General features: G+C 48.1%; 1 protein-coding gene across 2 annotated transcripts in view; it reads right to left on the reverse strand.

The window, feature by feature from the left end:
- Positions 1 to 13,140, reverse strand: part of NR6A1 (nuclear receptor subfamily 6 group A member 1) — a 98,129-nt gene that overhangs the window by 16,431 nt on the left and 68,558 nt on the right. For both annotated transcript variants that reach the window (XM_055800326.1, XM_055800315.1), the window contains exons 3-5: positions 7,840 to 8,070; positions 3,092 to 3,147; positions 840 to 997 (exon numbers count right to left, since the gene is read on the reverse strand). In XM_055800326.1, coding sequence (XP_055656301.1) covers positions 840 to 997; positions 3,092 to 3,147; positions 7,840 to 8,070 — 445 coding nt within the window. The remainder of the gene's footprint in view (positions 1 to 839; positions 998 to 3,091; positions 3,148 to 7,839; positions 8,071 to 13,140) is intronic.

Below are 13,140 nucleotides of genomic sequence, written 5' to 3' on the forward strand. Positions count from 1 at the left end.
TTCATTAAAATGTGGCACCCAGCTCCATCAGAAACGTTAATAAAAACAGGGAAAGAAGACAGAACAGAACATGCCTTTGTATTTAAACTGTACACTGAAAAGAATTGAGTGTGCAGACCAGACACCTTATGCTTGCCTCACGTTGAGCCTCGCTCAGCACTAGTTCCTCTTACTGGAGATCTGGGAACTGCTGCTGAGCAGCCACTCAGGAATAAAACAGAAACCCAGCCGTACAAAAGCATTTCCACCCCAGCTTCCTTAAAGGGCCAGAATTTGGGATTTTAAATTAAGTATTTACACAGCCAGTGAACACAAATGTTTCCTAGCTTAAGATGCAACTGGAAAGCAGATGGAATGCGAGTCTAAGATTCTCACTGTGCTTACCGTCAAAGGCCGCATCAGGAGGCTAGCACTAACAGTAACTGGCATTAATACAACACCATCAACCAGTAACCTAAACAGAGTAATTTATTTTCAAAACCTGAGCATGCTGCAGAAAAAGAGTTTTTGCAGAACGAGCAGTGAAATGTAATCAAGTTTCCATGATCTGCAGAAAACACTATCAATACAAATGAAGAGATATATTTTAAATATAATTTTAACTCAGCATTGCTGCCTTTTTAATTTGCTCATGAGCATTTCACCTCCCAGTTCAATTCTTTTCAAATCCAGCGTCTGTCTTTCTTAAAGCGCAATCAGAGATGAAAGAGTCTGCAGCATGCTCGGTTTACACAAAGATGCACTCACAGTGTATTTTTCCTACGCTGACCCAAAGTATCACTCAGGGAAAGACAGTCAAGATTACAGTAATATAAAATTCTTCCAGGGGTCATTCCCACCTTGAAGATGGAGTAGAAACAGGTGAAGGCTGGTTGCTCTCAGAAACTCCATTTCCAGGGGAACTATGGTCACTGTCTCCGTTGTTGCTCCATGACATGTTTGCCTCTCCCTCAAATTCTTGCCCAGACATAATTCTCTCAATCTCTTCCTCTGATATCTGTCAGATACAGGATAATTTGGTTACTTCAGCTGAGAACAGAAACCAGGCAGAGCCTTGCTTTTGTTGAACAGCTTGACCGAGCAGTCACATCCCGCAGAGCTGAAACCACCCGGCAGCAGGAGAAACGCTTTGCCATTCCTGCAGATACCACATCTGTCCTTTACATATAACAACGCACATGAAAAATTCTATTTACAGCTAATTGTGGTGACCTCCAGTTCCTGCAGTATGATTCAAGTGACGATAACACAGCAGACAGGAATGAACACATGGAAAGATGATGTCAAATACACACAGCAACAAGCCATAAATCAGGCACTGTCACACAGTGAAAACCCAGGGAGTAATTGAGGCCAGTTCATTGGGAACATCACTCAGTACTCAGCAGAGGTAAAGCCAAACGGAAGGTGAGGTAGGCTCCGGTTTGATAAAGCAATTGAGACAGGCAAGGTGACATATATAAAATCAGTCAGGAAAACATTTACCGGGAATCATTGTTCACTGTTTTTCCCCAAATAAGAACCAGGTGGCACCCTAAGAAGTAACCAAGCATCTAATACTTAAAACAAGTATTAGAGAGTAATACATATGAAGCTAAAATGGACTAAAAATAAAAATTGAGTGCACTGAAGTATAAAGTTTCAAGAAAGAGCTGGTCATGCTCCTGGGGAAATGTTGTATCAGTAGCAGGGAAAATGCAACATAAAATTTTGGGGCTTTTTTTTTTTTTTTAAATTGTGTGCATGTCCCTAAGCAAGGCTGTCACAAAATAGAGAGTTAGATATATATATAACAATATATACTATCGACATATACCATATATATATACACACACTGTTTATATAAAACTATACATAAACCACTCAAGTTAACATGCTGCAAAGAAATGCAGTGAATTCTGAACATTTTAAAGAGCCAAACATTGCTTAGACAGTTTATTCCAGTCTTGCAAAAGTGCCAAAAAACCTCAGCAGGCTTACCCAGTACAGCATGCGAAGAGTGCGACTGCTGAATAGTCTCACCCCAAGAAATGGAGTTGATGGCATAACCTGCGGTCCAACACTGACCGATCACGTGAGTCTCAGATGAGCAAGGGCCCACTCTGGCTAGCAAAGGCTGCCCTTACTACAGCTGCATTGCTCAGAGAGGCAGTAAAAATTGTTACCTGGCCAGAAATGAAATGTTTGCTCTTTGATAGGCCTGCACACGCTTTAAGAATCAGTAACTAATGCTGTTATAAATATGATGCTTGCCAACAGCAGAAAATGCTCTACCATCAGTAAGAGTTTTTTTTTATTCATTGAGCTAGGTTTTCTGCTACTGACCACAGGCACAGCTGCACTGTCTAATTCTTGCCTTTTTCTCTGTTCGCTATGGAGGACCTTACTGAGCAGGCAGAGCATCTGGTTGCTTGGCTTCTCATGGTTAGGTTTTGGACCACAGCGAGTAGTCTTTTCAGAGGCACACAGAGTCACAGAAAATGTTTTCAGCGTTATTTCTATTTTATTAAAATAAATAGTAAACTTTTAAAAGACCTCTCTTCTAGAAGCAAGCTGGAAATGGCCATCATTTCTCACACGTGCAGTACAAGCTGTTGTGCTGAATTACCTTGCGCTTTACAAGACATCTCCAGACAAGCTGTGCTATCAATCAGTGAGACATTTACTGGGTGCCCCTCTTGGAACAACTGAAGGAATTGCAGCAGACAGCTTGCGAGATTTACTGGGAGCTGCAGAGGGACGGACGTCCTTGTGCGGCTCACAAAGGACAGAGCACCACAAGACTGCCTGTGAATTCACACAGGCACCCTAGGACCACACCATGTCCCTACCAGGGATAAGCAAGCGCCGAGCTTTATTTAAAAATCTACAGTTCATGATGTATTTCTAACACTTGTGGAGAGTCAAAGCCCTGCTACACCAGCAAGAGGCACAGGCAAGGCTGAGAAAGGCTCAATCAAATCAGCTGTGGCCCCGTCCCACTCCGAGCTGCTGGCACAGTCCGAGCCCACCATCGTGAGAGGAGTTCTGTGCCAAGGCCAGGAGAGCAAAGGCTGAAGGGAACTATTGAGAAACGGCTTGACATGCTCACCTGGACAGGTCCGATGCTTTTGTTTCTGCCTCCTGGCATGCCATCCTCTCTGATTGCTAAAAGAAAACAACCAAACCTTGGTGAGGAACACTACTGTTCAATATTCCACAAATACATAAGAAGGTATTTACCATTTTGAAAAAAATCTTTATACCTTAAAAGATTCATTTTGTTCACCATAGCAGTGTACGCAGAAACCTGCAGTGTTTTCCAGGGCACTGGCAAGCTCCAGCAGTACACACCATGACCCTCACCCCAAAGGGCACAAACACATCAGCGGGGCTGCAAGCGTCCCACAGGATGGTTAGTTTCTTCATGTGACCCTTGAGTGACAGGTAATGAAGGAATAGCAATCCTGTACCACAATTAATTCCAGCATAATTTGAGAAGTGGCACCCGGGAAGCAACCTTACTTCACCCCTGGAGATAACCTAACAAATGCCCATGACAGCTAGAAAATGAACCGTGACCTCCAGCATTTCTGACTCCACTGCCCACAGCCCTGCGAACCCCCATGAGCCAGGCTCCACCTGGGGAGACCCCAACCACAGCTGCTGGCAGCACACAGGGAAAGCACTTCACCGGTCACTACTGGCACCGCTGTTGCTGCAGAGGGTCAGATCTCCTACAGCTACCACAGAAAACAGAGGGGAGATATGCTACCCAGCCGGCTGCATGCAAAACCGTTGTTTAAAATTTCAGTTCCAAGATCGAGCAATGCAATTGCATTTCAGAAGGGCAGTCCAGCTCCTCCATACAGCAGTTGCATTTTTAAGACTTTAACCAATTTCTAGGGAGCTTCAGTGAAGCCCAATTATGGGGATTATGCTGGAGCTGCTTCTCTACCTTCCCCCTCCCTCTGCTTTTCTCTTTACTGGCAGAGCAGCTCCGCAGAAGCTGGCAGCATTTGAGGATCAATCCTGCTCCTTGTGCAGCTCCTTTCCCGGGCCGGGTCCTCCTGTTTATCAGGTCCCGATCTTTTTCCCACCACGACCTGGCCAGACTTGGCAGGAGGCTCTCTCCAGCTGCACGGTGACCTTGCTGCTGCTGGCCAGCCTCACCCCACTTGGCACACGGGGCTGCCAGAGGCCCTCCCGAAGCAGAAAATGACACAAAATTTAAGGAAAAATTTCTGGACCAGAAAAGCTGCTTGATTTTAGATATCCTCAGCTCAAGTCATCTTCATCTGCCTCAGTGCTGCACTTGCAGCTCAGGGATTACATACGTGGGTTCAGCTAAGGCAACTGCAGCAAGGCAGAGCCATGCACACCCTGCACTTGCACCTAAACTGCACCTTCCTGAACCATTACCACCTGGTCAGGCCATGCAGATCACCACCCAAAAGTCCCCCGATGATTTACAACTCAGGCAAGCCGTGAGCAGCAGCACAGTGATCCCTGCAGCACCTTACAACAATGCGTTCTGAGATCAGCAACCCAGTTTTAATCCTTCTAACGCAAACTCTATCACCTCTCCATAACAGCAAGTATTTTTATTTAAAATGTCAGCATTCATTTAAGCACACTGGAGAAGCCACAAACAAAGGATCGGATATAAAACAATTATAATTGTCTCTTACATCACACAAATCTCTTAAGATATAGCAAAACAAGCAGGTAATTTTAACAAACAAAGCTGTTTACTTTCTATGAAAACTCTTTCCAAAAAAACATTAGTTTCTTGTTAAAAAGATGCGACTGATGTAAAAGTAAGCCATCATGGTTAGCCCTCTGTTACTCCCTTTAGGTTTTTTTAATTTACTGGAAATACAGTAACACTTTTCCAATTTGGGGGGAATTTCTCTAGTTTTCCAAGATATTTTGTTGCTAATTGTAATTTGGAAATCTTCTCAGCTACGAGCTGAGGACATAAATTGCCTTGGTCTTTTGATTTTGAAGCGTAATTGTAGCAGACATTAGCTTACATCTTTCTTTTCTACATCCCCATCATTTTACAGAATGCCTTGGAGAAATGCCTCTGCAGTTTGCAGTGCTCAGCCACAGAGATGAGCTGGTGGGCACCAGGCTGGTCTGTCTGCTCCTGCCTGCCCACAGCCAGGGCCACGGCTCTGTCCCCAGCTCCAGTCACCCCAGCCGAGCTGCCCTCCCTGCCCAACTGGTTTGAGAGCTGCCTTTCAAATTGGCAACTACTGCTGAGGGCAACACTGTGCATGAACTCCTGCGCCCTGAGCTCAAAGCCTGCGAAACCCTTAACCCCTGCGTGCTAAGAGGAGTTGGCAGTTTGGCTGGGCAGGTCCCCGTGGCAGCGGGTGCCGTTCAGACCGTGGCTGTACCCGAGACAGTACCCAAGCTCACGCACATTATCTTTACGACTGCTGCTATTTCTCAACAACCCGAGGTTAATCGAACCCCACTGCTCTTGACGCAGCTCCCTGCCAGCCAGCAGCTTGATGCTCCCCGGGCTGCCTGGCCAGACCTCGTTGGCCAGTGTCCCACAGCAAGATTTACAGGATGCAAACTGACTTGGTTTATTTTTGTAAATTCCTACAACCTAGCCAAGATGGAAGAAAACCCCCCAGACCTGGGAGGTGCTCGACAACACCCCGCATCTGCTGCAATGACTCGGGTATCGGCAGAGACGAGGCCGGGACCTGCTGCGCAGCTCAGCCTGGAAATGGGAGTTTTGGAATCCTGCTAGCTGCAGAACCTAGCCAAGGCCTGCAACAAAATGTAGGGATGTTTCTGCTGGTGATCCACACAGAAAGGCGTCAAGAGACCCGGATGGTCCCAGGTCACAGCCACATGGCTCTCAGCCCCCTCAGCTCTGGCCTCCCCTCGGGCGCGCATGGTTCGTCGTGGTTCAAACCCACCTGCTCAGGCCCGGCGCCGCTTCCCAGCCCCGCCGCACAACGGTCGGGCACCGCGGCAGGGAGCGAGCGCTGCTTCGCCCGCCGCCGGCCCTCCTCGCCCCCCGCGGGGGCACCGGCTGCCAGCGCAGCCCTGCCCTGCTCGGGCTGGAGAGAACGGCGGGCAGCGGGCCGCCAGGTGGCGCTCTGCCCCCGCGGGTGAGCCGCGCCCGCCGCCACCGGAGCGCGCTGCCTGCACCGGCAACGCCAGCGTGGCCCGGGCCCGCAGGCGGCCACACAGGCAGGCCCAGGCTCGGCACACGGGCCGGCGGGCCCAGCCTGGCACACAGACTGGCAGGCCCAGGCCCGGCACAGTGCCCGGGGCACAGCCCCAGGACGGCACACAGGCTCAGGCCCGGCACACAGGCCCAGGCCGCGGCACAGGCCTGGCACACAGGCCCAGGCCCGGCACACAGGCCCACAGGTACAGGCTGGCAGCTAGAGATGAGGAGCAGCAGGCAGGCAGCCCTGCACCGGGCCAGCAGCAGGCAGAAGCAGCTCCAGGCACCTCCGAGGGGCTGGCTGCCCTGCTGGTTCCGACACCCACATGGAGCTGATGAGGGAGCTTAGGAAAATGTAAATAACTTCCCCTGATTTATAGAATGCCTGATGACAAGCGCTGAGTGCTTCACACTACAGACACTTAAAATAAACGAGCCCAGGCAGTGCTTCTGGTCACCCAGGACTACGCTTCAGGTTAAAAGCTACCTGCAACTAGCTTGCCTTCCCCATCAAATAAAACTCCCAAAGATAATTTGTAATCAAAGCAGTCAGGAGATAAGCTTTCCATCTCAGCTCTAAGACATATTTTCTAAGGAAGATCCTGGTGGATTTGCAGTAAATTTATGGAAGTTTTAGTGCTCTTGACAGCCGGCTTTCATATGAATGATGACACTGAAGGCATCCATAGCCACATCTAAAAAAACATGAGATGGCACTTCTGTTTTGCAGCCAGGACAGGGTCCCTCCCGCCATCCTAGCTGCACATCCAGGAAGGACTTGAACAGCCTCTGTTTCTGCTCATATACCTGTCTGCTGCCGTCAAACCAAGAAATCTCTGGGTTTAATGGTTAACAACAATTCCAGAGATTAAAAAGTCAAAAGATTGGAATGAAGAGTAGAAACATGACACTGAAATAAATCCCAGACTATTTTTTACTATTAATTTCTGAGCTACTGAAGATTTGCCATCCTGAAGATGATACTGTAGCAGTTCACCACTCCGCACACATGGGGACTAAGGGGGGGCTGTCCCTAATCCAGATTGCATGTGACCTCATACCAGGCAAAGCCACCTTTGTCATTCCCCAGCTCCACACGCTGCTGCCCAGAGCCATGCGCCATCAACCAGAGATGGGCAGTTAAGTGAACATCCTCACCACCTTATCACTGGGCAGCAACTGCAGGTCTAAGCTCCCCCCTGACAACAAACAGGTAAAGTTTGACTGAGATCGCTTGGCATTTTAAAAGCCTACTTAAATGCCTTTATTTTTGCTACATTAATATATTGAATATATAATATATATTCAATATAAAATATTGAATAGATATGGTGACCACTTCACTCAAGGCAAATGCAAGGACATCCATCAGGAAGGACAGTAACAAACTGTTACCTTCCCTGAAAAAAAGGATCACAACAATCATTCTCCAAATATTTGTACCAGCTTTCAGTTCTTACAGGTTTTTTTTCTCCAATACAGTAATGAAGTAGTTCAGGAAGAATGTTTTATCCATGCACAATTTTGCTGATGTTTCACTTTTTCTTTTCAGGAATTTGAGAGGCAGAATCGCAATACAAAATGGTAGCTGAGGAAGGGTAGCACGCATTGCTAACACTGGCCCCAGTCTGTACCTCCACCAGTAAAAAGCCCAGTTTTACCTTTTCGGTTCATCCCCATCTGGAGGCATTTGAGCAGCCGGCAGTACTGGCATCTGTTGCGCTGTTTGCGTGACATGACGCAGTTCTTGTCTCGACTGCATCTGTAAACCCGCTTGTTGCAGATGCTCCTTTTGAAGAACCCCTTGCAGCCCTCGCAGGAGATGATCCCATAGTGCAGCCCTGTAGCTCTGTCCCCGCAGATCAGGCAGGTTCGCTGATCCACCCGCTCATCTGCAAGAGAAGAAGAAACGCTTTGCGGTCAATAAAACGGCTTCACCAAGCGATCAGAAACTCTCTTGAAGGGACTGGGAAAGTCTCGTTGCCCGGTGGCCTGCCCAGACAGACACCCACAAAGCAGAGCATGGCAGAGGTGCTCATCCAGAAACAGCAGAGAGGAACAGAAACCTTGAGGGGGAAAAGGGTTGAAAGTGTCCTACCTCAACTGCACAGACCAGCGTGTGCAAATACAGAAATCATGCCTGGCAGACACCAGCCAACGTGAAATACCATCACACCTTCCATATTCCCAGGGCAAGCACCTCCTCGCTCCCTCCAGCAGCTCCAGCAGCACCAGCAAAAGCCTCACAGCACAATCACTGCCCAGAACCCAAGTGAACATTATTACAGAAACAATCATATGGTTAAGCCACAATATGATTTTACTGTTCCTTTTCCAAATCTTTGGAAGGCCTTTGGATGGCTAAAAACGTAAATGGTAGGACTCCCAGCAACAGGAGCTGTCACATTAAATTCAGCATTTTAAGATTCTTAACACTGCCTCTGAGGCAGAGCAGGGAGGATGCACAGCTCGTGATTTCCATAGACATGGATGTCAAATGTAAAGGAGAAAGTAAATGATGGCTTAAGAGACCCAGGTAGTTAACCCAGATGGATCCTCATTACCTGGCAGCCGCACAGGGAGGCCTAAACCTTGCTTCACATTAACAGTCAGCTACACTTAATGCCAGCGAGTTGCACCAGAAGCTTTTCCTGTAGCAGACGTTTAGCAACGAACAGCTTAACCCCTCACATGCCACACCAAGCTGCCTTCCCCTGCCCCAATGTTTTAACCTATTAATATCCCAACAGTGGCAAACAGAGCTGCACTTCAAAGATGGGCACTACTCAAGTGTATTCAGGGCTGCACACAAATCTGCAGTATACTTCATGGGGTTGCCTTCCCAAATGTCAAATATTCATTACCTGGATGACTAGCTCACCCTGGCCAAGCAAGGTGGAGGCACCGAGGAACAAGGACATTGCTTTGCTTGGAGCAATGGGACTTGAGGAACCATACCTCTGTCTTTCACTCAGTCACACGTTTCCTATAGGTGCTGGTTAAACCAGATTATTTCTGGTATTTTGTGGCTTGAACGCACAATGGTACAATCTCCAACAGACAGAAAGACCCACAGCTAAAGCAGGACCCGGGAGGTGGCAACGGTTCTCTGCAGCTCCCTGAGGACGGTCCTGAGGACAGATGCTGCATGTGGTTCTCCATGCAAGCCTCAGGTGCCCAGAGTTTAACTTCAGTGTCTCAGTCCCTTCCCTCTGGAGTTTGTGATACATATATTCAATGACATGATTTAAAGGCAAACTGCTCAGAAGACACAAGATGTGCACACACTTTCCAGGACCTGCTTCACAGATGCCGGCTGTGCTGTGTAGGAAATTACTCTGGCAAACCATTCAAAATGCAGAGGAGAAACTTCGCTGCTGCAGGAGCTCATGTGATAGCTACAATCAAATTAATGGGGAAGTCAGGAGTATGTGGCAGCGCTTGGGGGAGACACCACAAAGCAGTCAAGGTTGTCCCTTGGGAAGGGGAAGGTAGGACAGGCCATGTCACATGGTGTTTTGGACCTTGCCAGTGGAGCCAGGGAGGAAAGCAGCCAGAGCTGCTTTTCTCTTCATCCAAGGTGGCTGGGAGCTACAGAGCAAAGGCACCCAAGGGCCAGTGCTCCTTTAGGTACATCCAGGTGACAGGAGAAGAGGATGACCCACACAGCACCCTTACACCTTAACAGGGACAAAGGCTTCTTCCAGAAAGCACCCGAGCAGTCACAACAGCGACCTGTCCAGGTGACGAGGGAATTACAGCAATGTTCCAGTGTGCGTGGCAGAGGGTCATACAGCATTGGAGATGATGGGTCTCAACAGGTGAAGAAAAGTGGTTGAGAAGATGAATAACAGGAGGTGGGGAAAGGGCAGTAAGAGAAAGGACACAGGGACAGACCAGGTCAGAAAAATGACGAGATGCTATAAGGGACATAAAAAAAATTAGAAAAACATTAAAGAGCAAGAAGGAAAAGAGCACAAATTCAAACCAGAGAAACCATAGGACATGAGTACTCTAAAAAAAGACAGCACGGCCAGAGCAGGGAGGGAGGAGGAAGCCTGGCATGGTGGTGGGAGCAGGCAGGGGCTGACCCGCTGCCTTAAGCCACAGAAGATGGAGCAGGGAAGGGCAGCTGCCTGCACCCACTGTCTGGTGTACGGAGCTAACGAGAAAGCTCGGGCTGGGCAGAGGGAACCACACAACTCTGCCTTGTGCCTGGTGTGCTGCCCACACCCTGCTGTTCCTGTTCTGTATCACTCAGCAAAATGACAGACCTTGAAAAACCCCAGCCTTAGGAGGGCACTGGCTTGTGAAGGTGAGCTGCTGCAAACTCATTTCAGCAGGACAACACCATGCCTGGTTTTCCTCACTTAGATTTGAGCAGGCAGTTTTCCGAGACAAAGGTGTTTTTATCTACAGGGGGTTTGAAGCAGCAGGAGGTAGAAGTTACAGTCAAGTCCCCTCCAATCTTGATAAAACCTAAGCAACCTGACAAACCAGTGTGTAGCTGCTTACTACTGGAGAACCTGTGAACACCATAGAAATAAATAAGCCAAATGTATTAGGATTGGTAACGAAACCAATTTGCACTCACACAAGCCAAGTAAAAATTTAAACCAGCTGCTCTTACTCACAAGCAGCTTTCTTCACAGTTTAAACTCAGTAGCAACCGTAACCAGTCTGCATTAATCTTTAAAAGACTTGCTAATGCACAGCATGCAAATCTGCACTTTTCTGCAAATTGCACTGCAATTGTTATAAAACCTTAAAATAAAGGGATGAATGAAGGAAACACAAACTTTAGCTAAAGAAACGTTCACGGTGTCATCACCACACTAAACCAGTCCCAGTTTTACAGGACAGACCACCTCAGGCATGCAGACCCAAAGGAATGCTTGTACAGATCAGGACTGGGGCTATCGGAGCATCTCGCTGAAAGGAGGCAACTAAACATGACTTTGTAGTCCCCAATTGCATAATCTCCACCTTCAGCTATCTGATAAACGCTGGGAGGGGGCCAGGGGATTAGCCTGGGACAGAAGAGTCCTCTATCTGCAGGGTTTAGCTCTGCCTCAGCTTAACTCCCGGCCCTCCCCCTGCTCCCACCAGCAGTGCCATAAATCGTGGGCGCTGGGGGATCCCGGGGTCAGCAGCAACAGCCACTCGCCGCCGGGCACACTGTGCCATGGCCAGGCAGGCCAGGGCGGAATTGGGGAGCCACGAAACTACTGGTTTACACACACGGCAAAACGCAGAGGGGGATGCTGTGTGCTGCAGCAGCACCATGGCACGGTGCCCTGGCCCGCAGCATCACAGGGCTCCCTCGGACCACGAGGCTCCCTCCTCACTGGAGCACACCGGCGGCCGAGGATGTCAATGAGGGCTCATTTCCAGGCGCAGCTTTTTTGTTGTGGGAAGAATAGGCCCCTCGCCTGGCGAACATGGGAAGCCGGGATGATTAAAGCAAGGAGGGATCAGAATCCTTCCCTCGCCATCCCCATCTCCCTGCTAGCAGGGTGACAGTGAGGTGGTGTGAGTGGCCCCATCACCACAATAAGGGCACATGCCTCCCCGCAGAAACTGTTAATGGAGTGTGCTTCCAGATTAAAATTCACCGTAGAACAGCAGCACACCCTGTGAACAAAGACACAGACCTCCAGGGACTGGAGAGGTGCCTGTACACCCCTTAAAATGCCACTCAAACAAAACCAGTAGATAAGAAATAATTATCTACAAAAAAGTCTTAGGGTTTAAGATGTTTAAAAAATCCTGTAGGAACGGTGACCAGGCCCAAGACGCTCTTCCTGCAGCCCACGGGTTTGCTGGCTCCTGACCTTTGCTATTTTTCACCCTGCTTAATGCAAGCGCCTTGTGTAGGCGAACAGCGGGACAGCTGGGGCAGAAACGCAGCAAACTTTACAGAAATGGTAAAGCATGGGCAAATTGAAAGCAGTTTTGCGCTGGAGCTGCTCTGAACTCTCTTAACCTTGAAATTTCACTAGAATATCAAAACACATAGTAAGTACAATAATTTTTAAGCTAATAAGCCCTCCCTCCATCCCTCCTCCCTGGCTCTGTTACATCTCGTCTCACTGATTCCTCTGGTTTCAAAAGCCATACAAGACAACATAGATTAGGAAACAAAGCAATTTTCAAATACCTTGCACATGTTTTATTTCAGAAAGAGGGCTGCAGAAGCTTCCCCCTCCCAGTTTTTCTGATAGGTCTTAACATTTAACGAACTCATACACGGGATATTCTGGCTTTGTTCTCACAAGCCATTGTAGCAGGGGCCACTAAATCAAACAGTTGCTGCTACGACAAAAGCATTCACAAAAATCTCAACCTCATCTTGAACCCTGAAGATTTTTATGGCTACTCCCTTGCTAACCCCTCCCCAAAGCCACATTAAAGGCTGTATTGTTTTCAAAGGTCATGGTAGGTTTCATACCACATTTTAATACAATGTAAATTCTCCAAGAATATTATGATGTTACACAAGAGTCATCGAAGATGGAGTGAGAGAAAGAAAGAAGAAATCTCTCCTCGTCTATGTTTTTTAAGGCCAACGGTAGAAGCAATACACTTATTTTTTAAAAGACCTGCTCCTTCCCTCAGCAAAATGAGTAGTCTTGATAATTTTTAGAAGAAAATTCTTATGAATTTCCAAAAGGAAATACCTTAGGATCCTGCCAAAGCACATGGCAAAGACACATACAGAAAACATGAAAGCGCATGAATAAGCATATAAAATACACAGCAAATAAAGTATCGGGACATACACCCAGCCCTCAGCAAGCCTCCATCGCTGCTCCCACCTGCATCACTCCTGCGGACAAACACCCTGAGCAGGCTACAGGGAAGCACCTCCAGTATTCCCAAAGCGGGCAGGCAGCGCGGCCACATTCCTGGAGGGGACCAGATGCTGGCTTCACCTCAGCAGTTCCCCACGGCTGCAAGAA

This window comes from Falco peregrinus, chromosome 1 (assembly GCF_023634155.1).
Source record: "Falco peregrinus isolate bFalPer1 chromosome 1, bFalPer1.pri, whole genome shotgun sequence".
NCBI classification, from domain to species: domain Eukaryota; kingdom Metazoa; phylum Chordata; class Aves; order Falconiformes; family Falconidae; genus Falco; species Falco peregrinus.